Source organism: Miscanthus floridulus, chromosome 2 (genome assembly GCF_019320115.1).
Source record: "Miscanthus floridulus cultivar M001 chromosome 2, ASM1932011v1, whole genome shotgun sequence".
NCBI classification, from domain to species: domain Eukaryota; kingdom Viridiplantae; phylum Streptophyta; class Magnoliopsida; order Poales; family Poaceae; genus Miscanthus; species Miscanthus floridulus.
The window spans coordinates 10,307,619-10,327,902 of NC_089581.1; the positions used below are offsets into that span (position 1 = coordinate 10,307,619).

General features: G+C 48.6%; 3 protein-coding genes across 5 annotated transcripts; all 3 read right to left on the reverse strand.

Moving 5' to 3' along the window:
* Nucleotides 1-446: 446 nt before the first annotated feature.
* Nucleotides 447-965, reverse strand: LOC136536083 (disease resistance protein PIK6-NP-like). The gene has a single exon (XM_066528490.1). It carries the CDS (start codon nucleotides 963-965, stop codon nucleotides 447-449), a length of 519 nt encoding a protein of 172 aa, XP_066384587.1.
* A 5,384-nt stretch (nucleotides 966-6,349) lies between these two features.
* On the reverse strand, nucleotides 6,350-11,072 carry LOC136537896 (disease resistance protein Pik-2-like). 3 transcript variants are annotated; one of them, XM_066529876.1, is made up of 4 exons: nucleotides 9,939-11,072; nucleotides 7,214-9,243; nucleotides 7,037-7,097; nucleotides 6,363-6,440 (listed from the first exon to the last, which is right to left on the reverse strand). In XM_066529876.1, exons 1-2 carry the CDS (start codon nucleotides 10,778-10,780, stop codon nucleotides 7,224-7,226), a joined length of 2,862 nt encoding a protein of 953 aa, XP_066385973.1. In that variant the 5' UTR covers nucleotides 10,781-11,072; the 3' UTR covers nucleotides 6,363-6,440; nucleotides 7,037-7,097; nucleotides 7,214-7,223. The 3 variants fall into 3 exon arrangements, with proteins under 3 accessions (XP_066385975.1, XP_066385972.1, XP_066385973.1); XM_066529878.1 differs by having other exon boundaries at nucleotides 6,350-6,440; nucleotides 7,041-9,243; XM_066529875.1 differs by having other exon boundaries at nucleotides 6,361-6,440; nucleotides 7,037-9,243.
* A 5,783-nt stretch (nucleotides 11,073-16,855) lies between these two features.
* On the reverse strand, nucleotides 16,856-19,098 carry LOC136536084 (putative disease resistance protein At1g50180). Its single transcript, XM_066528491.1, has 2 exons — nucleotides 19,036-19,098; nucleotides 16,856-17,254 (listed from the first exon to the last, which is right to left on the reverse strand). The coding sequence occupies exons 1-2, from the start codon at nucleotides 19,096-19,098 to the stop codon at nucleotides 16,856-16,858; spliced, it is 462 nt and encodes a 153-aa protein (XP_066384588.1).
* Nucleotides 19,099-20,284: the final 1,186 nt, after the last annotated feature.

The window sequence follows — 20,284 nt, forward strand, 5'->3', positions numbered from 1 at the left end:
TCAAGAAGTAGTCTGGCATAAATGATGTGGAGATAATATTTTTAGTATAACCCACAACATAGTGTAGCATCGAGTAACTGTGGAGCAATATCTTAAAAGGCACTGGCTAATTACAATTTACAATTGAGTGTCTGTGTTACCTCTTTTTCTTCAGGAATTCTCGAAGTTGGTGAATGAGGAGCTCGAGGCCTCTTCGAGTGTTGTGAATGTCGTTATGCTTTTCACCGTCAAGATGAAAGATAATATCCATGAAAACTTTTACCAAGTCATAATCCTGACCAATTGAAATGAAAGCCCCGCAGTCATACTGTGACTTAAGCTTCTCATACACCGCCTTGGCAAGGCTGGATTTTCCTAATCCTCCAACTCCAACAATAGAAACCTTCTTCATCTCCTGGTTCGAGGTACCATCATCTGGTTGCAACATCATCAGCATGGATACGAGCTCATCCCCTTGACTTGTCGACGCCAATAAGTTGCGTCACTTGTTTGTACATAGCTTTAAGGCGAGGATCAATAGTTGACGTTGTTGCGAGTGGCTTGCACATAATGTCATCAAGTTTGTACTTCTGACGCCTTTCGGCTACCTCCTCGAGATGCTTCTTGATGTCTTCGATGGCACCAGCAATATTGCGACGAGCCTTGGCCTTGCCGAACACTTTACCCATCTTCTTCATGGTACGTTTCAGCCTGCTGGGGTCGGCGGCATCGAAGCGCGCAAGGAAAGTGTCGAGGACATCCTCCATGTCGTAAGATGCCTCCCTCACCTGGCGCGCCCAAACCTTGACCTGCTCGTCGAGCCGGTCCCATGGCAGATCACAGACCTTGTGGAGGAAGGCCTGGATGCCCTCCAGCTCACTGTGGAGCCACTGCACCTGATTCCTCACGCCCTTCTGGAGCTTGTACTCGTCATGGAGCAGCTGCAGACGCTTGGGTAGCACATGCGTCCATGTGACGCTGCGCATGCATCCATGCGGCTGAACACCTCACTGTCACCTCACGTGACCATCCACCTCGATTCCATTCAAGCCACCTGCTGTCTCTAAAATTTTCTCATTCTTTACGATGATCAATGACTGGGTCAAAACTTTAAGAGTTCTGAATGCATGTATCGTATTTAAGATTTTTTTTTCTCCATACCTCCATCAAAATTCAAAGACGATTCAAGATTGAACAAGTGCAGTATATATAGAACAAGAAGAAGCGTGCGTTGCTTGCCAACGGCTACCAAATTTCTTAGCTACGGGGCAAAATCTTACTCATATTTTAAGCAAAACAAATTCTACTAGTACAAAAATGATTTTAGGAGACGAGGGATTTTATTATAGATCGAAAAGTACCATGGTATACCTCCAGGTGCTTTCATCTTTTTCTTTTTCTAAGTAACTAATTGAGATTATACAGGATATTTTAGTAATTGAGGTTGCGCCCTTCTGGAAGTAGATGTAACCCTGGCCATGAAGCACACGCGGCCCTGAAGGTGGCCTCACTGGCGGAGCGCGACACACCGGAGGGCACGGACGGCGGCTAGCGTGCCATGGCGGACTACGAGGCAGCAAGGCTTAGGACGCCGAGTGTGCGGCCGTTCTCAGGACCACTGTCAAGTTCCTGTTCGAGCTCGGGAAGTTGGACGGCCTGCTCCGCCGAACGGCCAAGCTGCTACCGCCATTGCCGGAGCCTGAGGTGAAGCGGGAGCGGCTCGTCGAGGTGCTAGGTGCCGCCCGAGCGAGCAGGAGCAAGCACGTCAACCGCGCCTTCCTCTCGGGGCTCCTCGTGCTGTTCAGCACCGAGGAACCCTGGGAGCGTATGTGGCGGTCAGGGAGCGGAGGGCGCGAAGCCACATGGCGTGCCTAACGCCGGACTGGGACATGATGTCATGATGACGTCATATACGCTCTTTTTCCCTTTCAAAATTAAAGAAGAAATGTCTTCAAATACAAGTACACATATCTCATCGAGAAGCTATCCCATTTTTTTACCTCGAATGACAGTAATAAAATGACCGATTACCCATATTCGGAAAAAAAAATGAAAAAAAGATATTGCTCTACATATTTTGGTACTGGTCCGACCTAAGTTGGTATTACCCCCACCAATTTGGTACCTCTAGGAGTTAGGTACCTCCTATTTTTACACCGCCCGATCTCGCCCAATGAATGGTCCATATTTTTCCATATTAAAATTTTACATTTTATTAACAGAGGCGGTCTGAAATTGGAAGCATCTCCAAAAATAATATTATTAAGGGAAACCACATCTTACTAATACAAAAATAATTTCAGAAGACAAGGAATTTTATTAACATAGGTGGTCTGAAATTTTTAGCATCTCCAAATACGTAATGAAATTCAGATTGGAGGAAAGCTTCAGTACAATCTGAAATTAATAATTAATTAAGCATCTGAAAAGGTAGGGCTTTAATTGCAACCCACAACCTCAAAAAAAGAAAAATGCAAAAAAGAGAGAGGAAAATTCTGACTTAACCTCATGTTTGTTACTGGACTAAAGTTTAGTCAACTGACTAAAGTTTAGTCACCCCTTGAGGACTAAAGGGGATTGAATTACTTTAGGGCCTGTTTGGTTAGATGGGACTAGAGACTACTAACCCTATTTTAGTCCCATATAGTCCCTACTTTCTCGAACACATGGACTACTAAAGGGACCAGAAGACGATTGGGCTGTAGTCCTTGAAGGATGGCTATTTGGGACTCTTAGGCCAAGTTGACAAACCATGCCCTTATCTCTCTCCTCTTTTATTGTGTTGGGACCATCCGCGTCTGCCGTCGCCGCGGCCTGGAGCACCGATAGTGACTGTGCGACGAGGCTATGCACGACGGCGACGGCGAACAAGGAGCTTGCGGCCCTGGAGCTCACGGGCGTGCACGGGGAAGGCTACGGCGGTGCGGTGAGCCCTTCCTCCAAGCATCAGCGACGACGTCTTCTCTCCCTGGATCTGACAGCGTGGAGGTGCCCACCTCCGCTCTCCACCATCCCGGCGCGCAACGAGATGGTGGTGAGCTCGTGGCCGCGGCGGAGACGGCGGCCAGCTCCGGCATCCCGGTGCCCCTTCCCCACCTCCGGCATCTCGGCGGCCCCTCCCCACCTCCGACATCTCGGTGCCCCCTCCCCACCACGGCCCGCGGCGACGCCCCTCCCCGGGCGCGCGTGCAGCTGTCTGCGAGACGAAGCTCGGGCGGGAGTGGCCCGGAGTGCCCCATTCCTCGCCGCGGCTAGGCAAGAGAAGTAGGGGTATTTTGGTCTTTATTTATCTGCCTTAATGGTCTTTAGTCTCTTTGAGTCCCTAGAACCAAACAGGGCCTTAGTCACCTTTTAGTCTCCATGTTTGACATTTTTTTAGAAAGGACGGTAAAAGCTTTGCTGCGATTTCTATTATACAATAAAAGAAAAAAGGCAAGTGCCAGTGCAGTTTTTTTAATGGAAACTAGACCAAAAAAACCATACAACTGAGGAGAGTGCCTCAATCATCCTGCATAACTTTGGTATAACTATCAAAACTCACGTCACTACTTGCAGCTTGTTCGAATCGACCCAACTAACAACTACCCAACTAACAACTACCCAACTAACAACAACTTGGCTCAAGAAATGATCCATTGGAGCACCGAGCACCACCACCCTTGGAGAAGCGCCATGGCAGACGGCAACAGATTAACGGCGAAAAACTGAATAGCCCAGCAGAGCCTTCGAGAAGGAAACGACACCAAGAGCGTCAACAGCTGGCCATCAGCATCATCGTTATAAAAATATACCAAAAATACAGGATAATAATAGAGATTTGGACAACCCCGGCCTCCGCTGAACACAGGAAAATGGCACCGCGCCACGGACTCCAGCCGGAAAGGATGTCGGGTCTGCTAATGCGCAAAGAAGACGAAAAGAGACAAGCGTATACGCACCTGGCAGGCAGACGAGCGAACTGGAGCTGTAGAACAGCTGGCAGGGGGACGCTTTTATCCGACGCTTTCCATGCCCGGGCGGTGAGGCCCAACACGAACGCACCTATCGCTGGTCGACAACGCTATCCTTTCTCGCGACATGTTCAATGGCGAGAAAGTGTTGCCAGCCCGAAAGAACAAACACTCAATACACTCAAGATCAGGAGAGGAATGACGAGATGAGACCCCAAATGAATGTGGACGATGGCTTGTCTTCTCCTGACACCGGTTTGGACTTTCTGAGCTTTCGCTTATATTATAGGGAGTACTACATCCATTCAGTCCAAACTATGAGATATGCTCACTGTTTCCAGTTCTGTAATTCAGGGCAAACCATTTGTGACTTTGGACGTGCCACTATCACGCTACGAAACCTGGAAAAACGGTACTTGTAGTTTTTTTTCCAGATCGGTTCCTTCTCCAGTCCACTTCAATTTCTCTCGTGTGTTTATATAGAACGGTAATGCTGGGAAAGCGGGCATCCGTCTGCCCCGACGCTGCCTGCCCCACTCCACCTCGTAGCTGCCGCCTTTTCCCACCGCGCGCCCTATCCTAGCCGCGCCGTGCTCCTCCCCTGCCGCGCCCACTCCGCCTCACTGTGCCCATCCCCCGCAACGCCAAGGTGCTTCCGCTGCCACAGTCCCCCACCAGGAGATGTTGTGTTGAAAGCGTCTATTGTAAATGTATGTTTTAATTTCAAGTGCTTCAGAGGTTTCGGAGGTTCGTTGCATGTGTTTCATATGAATGTTGCAACGGTAGATTTGAATGTTGCAAGTGTTTCAGAGGTATGTTGCAAGCGTCTACTAAAAATGTTTTATCCGTTTTAGACGTATGGTACAAGTGTGTTCTTTTGATATTGCACATGTTACAGTGGCTATATACATATGTTCCGAATGTTTCATATGTTTTAGTTGTATGTTGCAGCAAGTGTTTCATGTTGTAGGCAAGCCCCCATCATTGGTGTCGTCGAGGGCTGTGTCCACTGACACGGGAAGGAGGCGCAGGCCGTCGCCGACGGTGTGGGGAGGAGGTTTACGCAGCGCGGCACCGGTGTGGAAGAGACCCGCACGATTCCTAGCAAAGGAGTCCTACGCGGTGGAGGTGACCAGCGCCCTGTCGCGTCCGCGTGATCAGCCGTGGGTGGTGGCGAGCCATCCGGGGGCTAGGACGAGTCATCCAGGCGAGCCGGGGGGCGGGCGGCACGTGAATCTGAGCAGATGGGCAGAACAGACGTGGGCGTCCGTCCGGATATCTAGGCGCTAGCCTCTCCGTATATAAGAGATTGGTACATGATCAGCAGCAACCTACTCTCTCCGTTTCATATTATAAGTCGTTTTGATTTTTTTTTGATACATCCATTTTGATATGCATCTAGATATAAAATATGTCTAAATACATAGTAAAATGGATGGAAAAAAAAAGTCAAAGCGACGTCTAACCAGGACCGCAGGAGACGGTGAATCACGCATTAGATTTCACTGGGCTGCCCTTGTGGGATTTATTTTCTGGTGCTGTTGTGCTCCGCGGGGTTCCCTAGGTCTGTTCGAGGTCAGATCGATCGGCTGCAAAATGTCTGACATTGTTCGTGTCCATTCTAAGCTTTTTGAGCTTGTTATTGGCATCTGCATATATATAGCTCCATCTGATTGAGGCTTAAGCTTCTGCAGGTGTAAACTTCTGCACATTGTTGTGACGCCTTTTGCTCCCAGCTGACGCTGGTTGTCTATTACTCTACCGACGGGAATACGAAATTTACAGACGATATTGTTTACGCAATTCTGGTCTTTCACTCTTTCCCAATTCTTTTGACCGCCCTAGCCGATGTTCAGTTTCAGTAGAGGTTATGGTTAAGGTCACTTTTCTTTTAGCACAGGTGAGTCTATAACTTTTCAAAAACAGTGTACTTAGTGGTGTTTCCCTCCTCTTTTATCTTCTTCCGTAATACAGAATGGCAAGCAGCCCTCCTGCTTGTTCAAGAAAGGGAAAAAAAAGGTGCAAATTTCATTCAGCAACTGCCGTAGCTGGACCTCTACGACAGCACATAAACGATACCAGGTCTGCCAGCTCCATGGCAGGATTCTCTTGTTCCATGCCTGGATCCAGCATCCCAGCGGGCAAATGCGTCGTGTGGAAACCAGGCAGCGGCAATGCAAAAAGGAAATACATAGAGCCTCCTCAAACTTTCGCACAACATAAATATAAATACGTTCCAAGCTTATTAGAATGTACGAACCACAGAAAGGTCCAGAAACTAAATAAATAATACAAGCCACGAGTTCAGCAAAAAGAAAAATGTTGCAGCAGGTTCTAATAGCAGCAGAGTGCATTGAAAATTTGATACAGCATATTTTATTTATTCGAATAGAAAATAGCTCGGGGGGACATAAGAGCCGAAACCGTCTGGCTCACAGTCAAGTGAAGTTGTGTCTTGTGGCGATGGGCTCTGTTGTAGTCTTACAAGCATTGAAGCCAACTCCATTTGAGCTGCACCACGGTTCATGCAGAAACATGGATCAGAAACATCAATAATTCTACTTAATCTTTGTGCACATACTATGCTTACAACCATAAATTATCCGATGACCGAAGTGCTTACTTCCTAGTGAAGAATCATAGAAGGATAGATGTGTCATAGACTCTCACGTGACAGATTATAAACAAGTGACTTGTGTACAAATCAAACGAAGGAACCAACCATCGATGCAGCACAGTACATGTTATATCGGTATAGGACATAGGAGACTGGGAAACAGAGTATCGACTGGTGGCCAGAAACAGAGTCGGTGCAGCCAGTGACTGAAAAAAACTACGTCCGTTATGTAACGGATTCAATGATGGAAAATCAGTATGTGCTAAAACAGGTTTGGTAGTTTCATACATCAGCATAGATGTTCGCATAATGGAAATGCGACGGTGCTGTACCAGATATGTCTCTCTCAGGAATCACAAAGTTATTTGTTTGACGGAAAGTGGGCTAACACATTTTCAGAATCTGTGCAGTCGAATGGCTGACACGCACGAGCAGCAACAGTGACACCATCAGCTAGGATAGGACAGAACAGGGTGGAGAGAGTACATACATACACGGTAGGCATGCAGATTCAAATTCGTATCTCTTTAAGACACATTATCGTCTTCCAGCTGAAAATTCAGATAAAGCTAATAATTAATTGAGTAGAGACAAGCAAGTGTTGTATATATATGCCAAAATGGAGACAGAACTGTAACAAGATAGAAACAAATAATGAGATATTAACTTGATCGGAACTACAAAATTCTCAACGTGGGATGGTTGGGATGGACGTTGCATGCGTCTCTCAGTGCAGCCAACGCAGCATCCCTCTCCGCAACAGGCACGTCTTCACGGATAGGCACGTCTTCACGGTCGATCCGCCCTCTGAGTTCCCGAAGGGAAGGCAGGTACTCCAAGCCAATATTCCCACTGTAGTTACCTTTTAGGGCCCGCAAAGAGACATAAAAAACAAGCACTTCAAGATTTGGCATCACGCCAGAGGGTACAACTTTTCTAGAGTCATTGCTTTTTTTAGAGGCAAAGGGCATAGCATCCTCTCCATTCCACATATGCAATGAAACGCTAGTGTCCTCCTGGTCGGGCTGCTCAAACAGAACCATTGCATTGGTAACGAAGTGCCTCAACTTCTGGAAGAAGCTGCGATCACCAGCGTTAATATTACTTGCAGTTACTGTGGACACTGTTAAGAGTCTGAGATAACAGAGCGTCGGCAACCTAGCAAGGAGTTTCAGATCCTGCTCATCCATAGTAGTCACCGACAGCTCCAAGTGGGCCAGGTTGGGAAGACGTGTGGGATTAATGCATGACGGCAATTTGGACAATCTAATTGCCTGCCATCCCAAATAACGGAGAGGTCGTGGGAGCACAAAGCCTGCTGCTTCCCACATGGCTGTATCTGCGTGCCAATCTGAACCGTACACATCTATATGCTGGATCTTTTGCAGATTGCTTAGAGACTCAACGAAATCTCCCTGCATGCTCTCGTCCGCCCCATCATAAGTGGCAAATGCAAGCACCCTCAGTTCTCGCAGGCTGGCAAGCTCCTTGAAAAATCTCTTGGGCTTATCACTGCAACCATTTAATATTATTAGCTCCTCCAGGGAAACCAGCTTCCCAATGCCATCCGGTACCTTTTCGTGAGCACATAGCCGGACCAGATCTTTTAGTTGCACAATGCTAGCTGGCAACGTTCCGCCCACATCGAGTGTTTGCAGTAACTTTAGATTCCCTAGTTGTATGGGGAGCTCAGGGGAACTACCGTAGAATCTTATACTAAGGTACCTCAAGTGAAGTAAATCACCAAGATGCTCAAGGTGGTAACCTTTCTCAAAGCTGCAGTCTACTATGTCTAGCACGCGCAAAAGTTTAAATCTAAAAAACTGGTCCCGGCTATCAATAAAACACTTGAATGCGGTATATGACCTCACTTTTGGTATCCCAGTAACCATTGTTTCAGAATTAATGTGCTCGGCTATTCTGTTTTGGTAGGCTAACCGACGGACATTGCTTGGTGCAGGTGCTCCTTCAACATTGTCACCTAATATAGTAATAAAGTTTTCATCAGATGAAAGCTTACGCATCAGATCAAGAACCATATCATGAACACGACAGTATTCTACTCTGGCATTCCACTTGCTCTCCACAGGCTGGATCAAGCTTCTATTAATGAGATCATTGAAATATCTTTCTCCAAGCTCAAATAATCTTGTTCCCTGTTTCCCATCAATAAATCCTTCAGCTATCCACTTCCATATCAAAGAATCCTTTTCGATCTCATAATCTTCTGGATATGTACTTAGATATAGTAAGCATGTCCTCAAATGTGGAGGCAGATCATAGTAGCTAAATGAAAGTATTGTCATAGTATCTTCAGCTTCACTGTTATCTGTAGTATGAAAACAAATAGAGTTGTAGACCATTGACCATTCGCATTCTGGTTTACCAGCCAACAAACTAGCCATTGTGATGATTGCTAATGGTATACCAGCACATTTCTTTAGAATTTTCTCAAAAATGTCATCTGGATGGTTATCAAGGAACTTTCGGTCTGCTCTAGATAACCTTGTATAAAATAATTTCATGGAGTCATCATAGGAAAGTTGTTTCAGCTTGTAAACCTCACCAGATGCTTTGGCAACATCAACATTTCGAGTAGTTGTGATTACTTTACTTCCATGATTATTCTCAACAAGTGCTAGTTCGATTGCTTCCCAGGTGCGTACCTTCCATACATCATCAATAACAATAAAATACCTATCCACACCAAAGTGGAAGAACCATTGGTTAATAAAGTTTGGAGCTTCTGCAGAAGCAAGAGATTTGCTAAGATTAAAGGAAGTCAGCATGACACATAAAACATAAGGTCACGTTAGTAAAAATAAAACACATGACGGAAGTTGCAATGGTTAATGGTCAAGGATAATTTCCTTTGCGGTTCTAGTATTTTCCTTTGCGTTTTTTAGCACCCAAGGTAATTCGGGATTCTAGTAGTGATATTAGAAACTACACACCAAGTGGCCTATTTGAAGAAAACTTCATATTTAAGGACACTTTATTACACAGAACTTACTCATCTATGGCCATGTTGCAAACATAGGCAACCCTAAAACGTTGTTTTTCCTATAATTTATAGTTTGAGAAGGAACACATTTTCAAAATCTAAGCTCGTAAAAATGTTTATGAATTTACTTAATTAAACTATGATGCTTAGAAGTGCTAAATGCATTGTCCTTTTTTATAGCTAGTGAAGTAGTCTAAAAGCTGCATACTTAAAAAAAAGAGCACTCAGGGCATGGAGGGGAGAAAATCAATCTCAAGTAGTCTCGCATAAATGATGTGGAGATAGCATTTTTAGGATAACATACGACATAGTGTAGCATCGACTAACTGAGGAGCAATATCTTAAAAGCACAGGCTAAATACAATTTACAATTGGATGTCTGTGTTACCTCTTTTTCTTCAGGAAGTCTCGGAGTTGGTGAATGAGGAGCTCGACGCCTCTCTCAGTGTTGTGAATGTCCTTATGGTTTTCACTGTCAAGATGAAAGAGAATATCCTTGAAAACTTTTACCAAGTCATGATCCCGACCGATTGAAACGAATGCCCCGCAGTCGTACTGCGACTTAAGCTTGTCATACACCGCTTTGGCAAGAGTGGTTTTACCCAATCCTCCAACCCCCACAACTGAAACCATCTTCATCTTCTTATTGGAGGCATCATGATCCTGTTGGGATTGATTCAGCAAGGATATGAGCTCGTCGCTTGACTTGTCGACGCCAATAAGTTGTGTCACTTCTTTGTACATAGCTTTAAGGCGGGGATCAATAGTTGACGTTGCTGCGAGTGGCTTGCACATAATCTCATCAAGTTTGTACTTCTGACGATTGTTGGCCACCTCCTCGAGACGCTTTGTTATGTCCGTGATCTTTGCTGCAATATCACGGCGAGCCTTGGCCTTGCTGAACAGCTCACCCAGCTTCGTCATGGCAAGTTTGAGGCTGCTGGAGTCGGAGTTGTTCTTTCCGCCGTCGACGCGAACGAGGAAGGTGTCGAGGACATCCTCCATGTCGTAGGATGCCTCCCTGACCTCGCGCGCCCACAACTTGACCTGCTCGTCGAGCCGGTCCCATGACACATCTGAGACCTTGTGGAGGAAAGGGTAGATGCTGTCCAGCTCGCGGGAGAGCGACTCCACTTGCTTCCTCACACCCTTCTGGAGCTTGTACTCACCATGGAGCAGCTGAAGAAGCTTGGGGCCGAGGCTTCCCAGCGCCCCCGTCACCACACTCATGCTTCTTGATCTCTTGGTTGGTTCAGACCTTTGCGTAGCGATTTCGTAGTGCTACTGCGGTGGTGGCAAGGCTCTAGATGGAGCGAGGCATGCTTGCTGGTGGCTGGGTGTAGAGAGCTCACACCTTCGCCGATCCACTCTCTAGACCAACCTTTGCTCACACTACCGAATTAAAACTCATTGGCATCTCAGAGGCTGAGACTGCAGGTGTCTTTAGAGATGGCACTGATGAGTGATGAGCACAACATATGCTGCTCCGCCGTGAGTGGGGGCCGACGACTTGACTTGCGGACCTCTGCCCCTGTCCTCTATTATTGCCTTCAGTTTAGGGGCGCGTTTAGTTCGGCATAGTGCACGATTCTCCACTGTAGCATTTTATTTGTATTTATGAATTATTATCTAAACATTGACTAATTAGGCTCAAAAGATTCGTCTCGCAAAGTTAAAGCAAATTGTGCAATTAGTTTTTTATTTCGTCTACATTTAGTACTCCATGCATGTACCGCAAATTTGATGTGACGGAGAATCTTCTTTTTACATAGTGCACTTTTAGAGAACTAAACAAGGGCCAGATCTGAGTGCAGTGGCATGCTGGGCCATGACAAACTAGTATGTGCGTTTATACGCTTTTCTCAAGCTGATCCATCGCAGTGGATCTCGTTCACACGCAAGCCAATTAAGTCAGATAGAAACACTGTTTAGGAGGAGACTTCACCATCAGACTGAATAAATTCAGTCCCGTGAATGCTCATCACACATTCACACATCGAAGTTTCTATCATCGTCAGCACTATGCCAACAATATAAAGCCCTGCACTGCAACTTGTGTTCCGCAGCATTTATGTACTTGAATGAGCAGCCACTGCGCGCTGTCAGTAACTTTTTTAGTATGCACTTTCTCCAGCTGAAAGAAGTGCAGGTCTCATATTTTGATACGTGAAACAATTTCAAGTTTAACCAAATATATTAAAATACTATTTTTTTATACCAAATAAGCGTCATTAGCTTAACCATGACCCAATTCTCATCCGTAAACAGATTGCTCTAGCCTGGGTCGCACCCGCGCCTGGCTCATGGCCGACGGGACCGTGCCCGCGTCCCGCGCCAGCGTGTAGTGGCCGCGGCCGGATCTGTGGCTCCAGGGACGTTGGCGGCCGACTAAGCCCGCGTGCGCCTGCAGCGGCCGGGTGGCCGCGCCCATGCCTGGACTTGTCTGCGCCGCGCTCGCTCAAGTGCATGGGCCGCACTCCTACACGGCGCTGGCTCCAACACACGCTAATGGGCTGACGAAAAACTGGGCCGAAAAATTAAAAACGCGGAACACTTTGTCAGCAGCCAACAGAAAGCGCCCGTGATTCCACGCGCGCCGGCACGGCACTAGTAGCCTACTACTACTGCTAGTACTAGCAGTGAGCAATTGACGTATCTGTTCTGTGTCGAACAGCAAATCAGCAGTGAGCACTAGTACGTAGCCTACTACTACTTCAGCTCAGTGCCGTTGGAGCCGCTCGTCTTCGTTGCAAAAGGCGTGTCCATCTTTAATCTGTTTGGGGACAAATAGAAAGGTTGATGCATGAATTAATTCTCCACCATTAGAGTAGGTTTAATAAGCTTGGCTATAAGCCAAGTTGAGTCATCAAAAGGCTAGCATACGATACAAGTCATACAACAATCTAGGCTCTCCACGGACGTTGCTGCTTCGTCCAGCTGTTGCTTCAATATTATCACCTAATAGAGCAATAAAGTTTTCTTCAAATGCAAGCTTACGAATCATATCAAGAACCATATCATGAATACGACAGCCTGATACTCTGCCATCCCATGCCTCCACCACCTGGATCAGCAAGCTTCTATTAATGAGATCATTGAAGTATCTATCAAATAATGTTTTTCCTCGATCTGGATTGATAAATCCTTCGGCTATCCATTTCCATATCAAAGAATCCATTTCAATCTCATAGTCTTCTGGATATGTACTTAGATATAGTAAGCATGTCCTCAAATATGGAGGGAGATCATAGTAGCTAAATGAGAGTATTGTCATAGTACCGTCAACTTCCCTATTACCTCCAGTGTCCAAACCAATAGAGTTGTAGACCATTGACCATTCACACTCTGGTTTATCAGCCAACAAACTAGCCATTGTGATGATTGCTAATGGTATACCAGCACATTTCTTTAGAATTTTCTCAGAAATTTCATGGAACTTTTGGTCTGCACCAGATAACCTTGTATAAAATAATTTCATGGAGTCATCATAGGAAAGTGGCTTTAGCTTGTAAACCTTACCGGATGCTTTTGCAATATCAAAATTACGAGTAGTTGTGATTACTTTACTTCCAAGATTATTCTCAACCAGCGCTAGTTCGATTGCTTCCCAAGTGCGTACCTCCCATACATCATCAATAACAATAAAATACCTATCCACACCAAAGTGGAAGAACCATTGGTTAGTAAAGTATGACCTTCTGCAGACGCAAGATATTTGCTATGATTCAAGGAAGTCCGCATGACACATAAAACACATGATCGCGCTAGTAAAAATAAAATACATGACGGAATTTGCTTGATGGTTAATGTTCAAGGATTATTTCCTTTGCGGTTCTAGTATTTTCCTTTGCGTTCTTTGGCACTCAAGGTAATTCAGGATTCTGGTAGTGATATTTATGGAAACTACACACCAAAGGGCATATTTGAAGAAAACTAAATATGTAAGAAGTTAATTTATTATACAGAACATCTATAGGCATGTTGCAAACATAGGTGACACCCTGAAAATGTGTTTTTCATAAGATTTATAGTTTCAGATATGAAACACGTTTTCAAAATCTAAGCTCAATTCATAATTGGAAATGTTTACGAATTTACTTAAACTATGATGTTTAGAAGTGCTAAATGCATTGCCCTTTTATAGTAGTCTAAAAGCAACATACTTAAAAATGAGCTAGAAGCTGTTAGGTAGAGACTACTGGATAAATGCATTTCTTGTATGCATGGAGTGGAGAAAATCAATCTCAAGAAGTAGTCTGGCATAAATGATGTGGAGATAACATTTTTAGTTTAACCTACAACATAGTGTAGCATCGAGTAACTGTGGAGCAATATCTTAAAAGACACTGGCTAATTACAATTTACAATTGAGTGTCTGTGTTACCTCTTTTTTCTTCAGGAATTCTCGAAGTTGGTGAATGAGGAGCTCGAGGCCTCTTCGAGTGTTGTGAATGTCCTTGTGCTTTTCACCGTCAAGATGAAAGAGAATATACATGAAAACTTTTACCAAGTCATAATCCCGACCAATTGAAATGAAAGCCCCGCAGTCAGGGTGTCATGTGCGCCAAAGCCAAAACTTGCGTAATAACAGTTCCTTATAAGGATTCCCTTCGAGAGCCCTGACCTGACGGCCTCCCAGGCGCCGGCGCCCCCCGCCCTCCCCTCCCCCTCCCCCTCCCCGTCCTCCTCCCCCTCCACCTCCCCTACCCTCCCCACCACAGATGTCGCATGATCTGGCATTCTGGCGCCTCTGTGGGATCCATGGCCGCCCGCGCGGAAGCTGGCGTCGGAAGCTGCTGCCGCCACAGCCGACGGCGGACCCAAGGTCGTCCCCACTAGATCCGGCACTTTGGCCCTCCGTGGCCCTCCACGCACCCACTGCCGTCGAGGTCGGGCTCCGCCGTCGCTCCATCCATGCCGACGATGATGTCGGGCCCCACTGCAGCAGCCACCACCGGCGTCGAGCCCGCCATGCGGGATCCATGTGCTCCAGTGCTCCAGCGCCCCCTCCGCGGCCACCTGTGCCGCCGCCGACACCGATGCCGGAAGCAGCCGCCGCGATCGCCACTGCCTCGGCCGCTCCACCGCCACTGCCTCGGCCGCTCCACCGCCACCTCCTCCCGTGGAGCCCGCGCGAACGCCGCCAGGGGATGAGGACGCCGCCACAGACGCGCCGCTGACGGCCGAGGGGGCCAGCTCTGGCGCTTCGTCCCCTCCGCCGCTGGGGCTGGATGCCAGCAACGCCGCGGCCACGCCCGGGCCCTAGGGTACCGTCATGGCGTCGCTGGACGGCTCAAGCTCCTCCCTCTCGCCGATGGCGGCACTGTTCTTCCCCGAATGCTCCTCGGGAGGGCGTTCGAAGAGCCGGCGGTGGGCGGACAACGATGACGAGGAGACCGATGATGACCACCCCGCGACATACCTGGAGGCCGCTCGTCGCCCGGTGAAGCCGGCCTCAGCGTCCCCCGTGCGCCACTAGACTCGTTCAGCCACAGTTTTGGGGCGCCGTGGAGCGGGGCCTTTGCACGGCTGTGCTGGTGCTTAACGGGGCCGACAGGGACATAGTCGTAGGCGGAGGAAGCGCAGCCAGCCATGCCCGCAGCTGGTGAACGGCTTGCCTGTGCGGCCAGTGGATGGCCGTGTCCCTGCCCGCCAATGCCTCGGCCGCCGTGGACGGGTCTCCGCCCCCAACACCGATGGGTGGCGTGAGATCCTCCCCCGGCAGGTCACAGGATCTGCTGCTGCCTCGACGGAGCCTCGCCCCAGCTAAAGGCAACTTTCGTAGGTCAAGAAGATCCCGGTAGAGCTTCACGGCAGATGCTTCAACTGCCTCTCCTACTCGCACCGAGTAGTGACTTGTCGGTTGCCACGGCGTTGCCTGCGCTGACGCGGATTCAGGCACCTCGTCAAGGACTGTAGGCGAAGGACTGCTTCGACCTCGGCGGCGGTGGGTGCCAGCAACACCGTGGCCAACCTGCCATGGTACTTTGCTCGTGTCGACCCTACGTCCTCCCAGCACGCGCCGCGTGGCGGTGCGAAGGGTGCCGCACCGGGGGCCGTGGGGGGCGCCGGTGGGAGACGACGACAACATCGGCGACGCAAGACTAAGCCGAAGGAGATCGTCATGGGTGCGCCTGCCGACCGCGCTGACAGGGCACCTACTTCTACTGCTGCACTAAGCTTCCCCGAGCCAGATCCGGTGGCGCTGGCGCTGTGCGTGAGTGCGGAGCCCCCCGCATTGGTCATCTCTTTCGACCCGATGCTGGAGGAGCTCGCCGCCTCACTCGTCGTGAGCCGACCAATGAGAGCAGCAACACCTGAGTGTCTGCCTGCTACGACAGCCCCTCAGGAGGTTGAGGCACCAGTGGCGGCCACCTGTTCCCCGGCGACGGTTGCTCAGTGGATGCAGACTTGTCTCTGATGTCGCTAGTGTAGGGGCCGCCACAACTCACGGCACCACGAACGGGAGCACCCGGCGTCGTAGAGGGTTGCACCACCCCCAGCGACGCGATGCCCACACCACGTGAAGCTGCCCGACATCTCGCACGGTTCACTGAGGAGGTGCAGCTCGAGCGAATGCCGCCTCTAATCGCCAGCCCACCCAGGCAGAAGGTGGCAACCATAGGGCAACCCATGCCAAAGCGGAGCAGACGGATTGCCGCTCAGCCGCTGGCGCACATTCCGACCTCCAAGCGGGGCGAGGTGCTCCTCATGCGGAGGATGGGCTTTGCACCGCCGGCAGCTCCAATTTCATCCGCGTCCAAGAGAGCTTACGACGACTTTTTCGCAAGGACCTTGACGTCGAGCGAAGTGGAAGCATTGGACGTGCTGTTCCTGGCGACCAATGCTACGACTGGTAGAAGACTCTTCTCGGATGACGGAGCAGAGTCACGCGGCCAGTAGCGGAGACGCCCAGCTCCGTAGGTTACTACGCTGCCCTTAGTTCGGTTGTTTACCTTTATGTAATATCGAAGTTTGAAACAGTCTGCTAGGAAGGTCCAGTCACAACTGTAAGGCCTCCTAGGGCGCTCATTAGAAGCGTATCGTGTGTATGCTTAAACTATTCTTCTTCTTAATTACAATAATACGCAAATCTTTTGCGTATTCGAGAAAAAAAAGCCCGGCAGTCATACTGTGACTTAAGCTTCTCATACACCGCCTTGGCAAAGGTGGATTTTCCTAATCCTCCAACTCCAACAGTAGAAACCTTCTTCATCTCCTGGTTCGAGGTACCATCATCTGGTTGCAACGTCATCAGCATGGATACGAGCTCATCCCTTGACTTGTCGACGCCAATAAGTTGCGTCACTTGTTTGTACATAGCTTTAAGGCGAGGATAGTTGCGAGTGGCTTGCACATGATGTCATCAAGTTTGTACTTCTGACGCCTTTCGGCTACCTCCTCGAGATGCTTCTTGATGTCTTCGATGGCACCAGCAATATTGCGACGAGCCTTGGCCTTGCCGAACACTTTACCCATCTTCTTCATGGCGCGTTTCAGCCTGCTGGGCTCGGCAGCATCGACGCGCGCAAGGAAAGTGTCGAGGACATCCTCCATGTCGTAAGATGCCTCGCTGACCTCGCGTGCCCACACCTTCACCTGCTCGTCGAGCCGGTCCCATGGCACATCAGAGACCTTGCAGAGGAAGGTGTGGATGCCCTCCAGCTCACTGTGGAGCCACTGCACCTGCTTCCTCACGCCCTTCTGGAGCTTTTACTCGTCCTGGAGCAGCTGCAGACGCTTGGGGCCGAGGCTTCCCAGCGCTCCTGTCAGCACACTCATGCTTCTTCCCTTACTTCATTGCACTGGTCTGGAGATTGGTGGTGGCAAGGCGTCTAGTTGGAGGCCTGCAGTAGCTGAAGAGAAGCAACCAGGCAGCCGGGGACTATGGCAGCCATCCATCGATGGGCCTCGGGTACCTACGCTGGTAGCACATGCGTCCATGCGACGCTGCGCATGCATCCATGCGGCTGAACACCTTACTGTCACCTCACGTGACGTGACCATCCTCGACCTCGATTCCATTCAAGCCACCTGCTGTCTCTAAAATTTTCTCATTCTTTACGATGATCAATGACTGGGTCAAAACTTTAAGAGTTCTAAATGCATGTATCGTATTTAAGATTTTTTTCTCCATACCTCCATCAAAATTCAAAGACGATTCAAGATTGAACAAGTGCAATATATATAGAACAAGAAGAAGCGTGCGTTGCTTGCCAACGGCTACCAAATCTCTTAGCTACGGGGCAAAATCTTACTCATATTTTAAGCAAAACAAATTCTACTAGTACAAAACTAATTTTAGGAGACGAGGGATTTTATTATAGATCTTTTACAAGGGTTGAAAAAGTACCATCGTAAACCTCCAGGTGCTTTCATCTTTTTCTTTTTCTAGGTAACTAATTGAGAAATATATTATACAGGATATTTTAGTAATTGAGGTTGCGCCCTTCTGAAAGTAGATGTAACCCTGGCCATGAAGCACACGCGGCCCTGAAGGTGGCCTCACTGGCGGAGCGCAACACACCGGAGGGCACGGACGGCGGCTAGCGTCCCATGGCGGACTACGAGGCAGCAAGGCTTAGGACGCCGAGCGTGCGGCCTTTCTCAGGACCATGTCAAGTTCCTGTTCGAGCTCGAGAAGCTGGACGGCCTGCTCCGCGGCACGGCCAAGCTGCTACCGCCATTGCCGGAGCCTGAGGTGAAGCGGGAGCGGCTCATCGAGGTGCTAGGTGCCGCCCGAGCGAGCAGGAGCAAGCACATCAACCGCGCCTTCCCCTCAGGCCTCCTCGTGCTGTTCAGCACTGAGGAACCCTGGGAGCGTATATGTGGCGGTCAGGGAGCGGAGGGCGCGAAGCCGCGTGGCGTGCCTAACGCCGGATTGAGCCATGATGTCATGATGACGCCATATATGCTCTTTTTCCCATTCAAAATTAAAGAAGAAATGTCTTCAAATACAAGTACTTGTGCCCTGTTTGTTACTGGACTAAAGTTTAGTCAACTGACTAAAGTTTAGTCACCCCTTGAGGCCTAAAGGGCATTGAACTACTTTAGCGCCTGTTTGGTTAGATGAGACTAGAGACTACTGAGCCCATTTTAGTCCCAAATAGTCCCTATTTTCTCGAACACATGGACTACTAAAGGGACTAGAAGACGTTTGGGCTGTAGTCCATGAAGGATGGCTATTTGGGACTCTTAAGCCAAGTTGACAAACCATGCCCTTATCTCTCTCCTCTTTTATTGTGTCGGGACCATCCGCGTCTGCCCGCTGTAGCGTGCGCCGCCGTGGCCTGGAGCACCGATAGCAACTGTGCGACGAGGCTATGCGCGACGGCGAACAAGGAGCTGGTGGCCCCTGGGGCTCACGGCCGTGCATGGGGAAGGCTACGGCGGTGCGGTGAGCCCTTCCTCCAAGCATCGGCGACGGCGTCTTCTCTCCCTGGATCTGACAGCGTGGAGGTGCCCGCCTCCGCTCTCCACCATACCGGCGCGCAACGAGATGGTGGTGAGCTCGTGGCCACGGCAGAGACGGCGGCTAGCTCCGGCATCCCGGTGCCCCTTCCCCACCTTCGGCATTTCGGCGCCCCCTCCCCACCACGGCCCACGGCGGCGCCCCTCCCCGGGCGCGCGTACAGCTATCGGCGAGACGGAGCTCGGCCGGGAGTGGCGCAGTGTGCCCCATTCCTCGGCGCGGCTAGGCAAGAGAAGTAGGGGTATTTTGGTCTTTATTTATCTGCCTTAATGGTCTTTAGTCTCTTTGAGTCCCTAGGACGTTTTTTTTTCTTCTTATAAATTGCTCATAATAACTTAGCTTTTTTAGGAAGGTGTAAACATGCATGCTTGGTACCTATGTGCTCAGTATGTTACTCCATTTTAAGGTCCGGTGTAATTATTGCTTTGTACCTCAGCAGTTAGATGATTATTGTATGTTAATTAGTTGCGCAATATAAAATCAAGGCTTTTTTATTTTCGGCTTTATATATTTACTAATATGGTCACCATGGTATATTACTTGTATCATTAACACGTACATTCAATGGTGCACAAATTAAACCCACTGCTGTAGGTGCAGGTGTAAAATTTAACATAGGGTGTGGTAAGATAGTAATGGTTATGGGTTTTTTTTTCCTCCACTCGCACCTCAGTTTTGGTGCCCGCAGGCCACTGCCTCTATATATACCTGGTCTCATTTTACACCCATCATTGAGAGATTGTAGTGCCACATCTGACCGATGCGTGCAGTAGTCATCACACTCCATCATCTAGCATCACGATAACCAGGCTAATGGCGAGAAGAGTTTTGGGAACAGGAGACATCAGGATGGGATATAGGCAGAGTCACAAGGATCGCAGATCGTAGAGGCGATTCGTGATCCTGGGACGGATGTTCTGGATCACGATGCTGGGTTGTTGCGGTACGAACGACGGCAACCGGTGATGCAACACGGAGAGCGGCGGCGCTCGCCTGGAAATTGGACTCGGGCAGCTAGTGCATCAATCAATTGGGCCTACCGGTCTGCAGCCCAAATAGTGAAGTGATGGAAATGGATTCTTTTTTTTTTATCATATCTATATGGAGTACAATCTAAAATCATATTATAAACATTTTTATTGATAATCATCTTGTATACCTACTATTAATTTATGTTATTTTTATAGCAGTGTTTAAAAAGGTTTATCAATCCAAATATCTTAGAATTACGATTCTCTTTTCATAGCTACGTTCTAGCTACG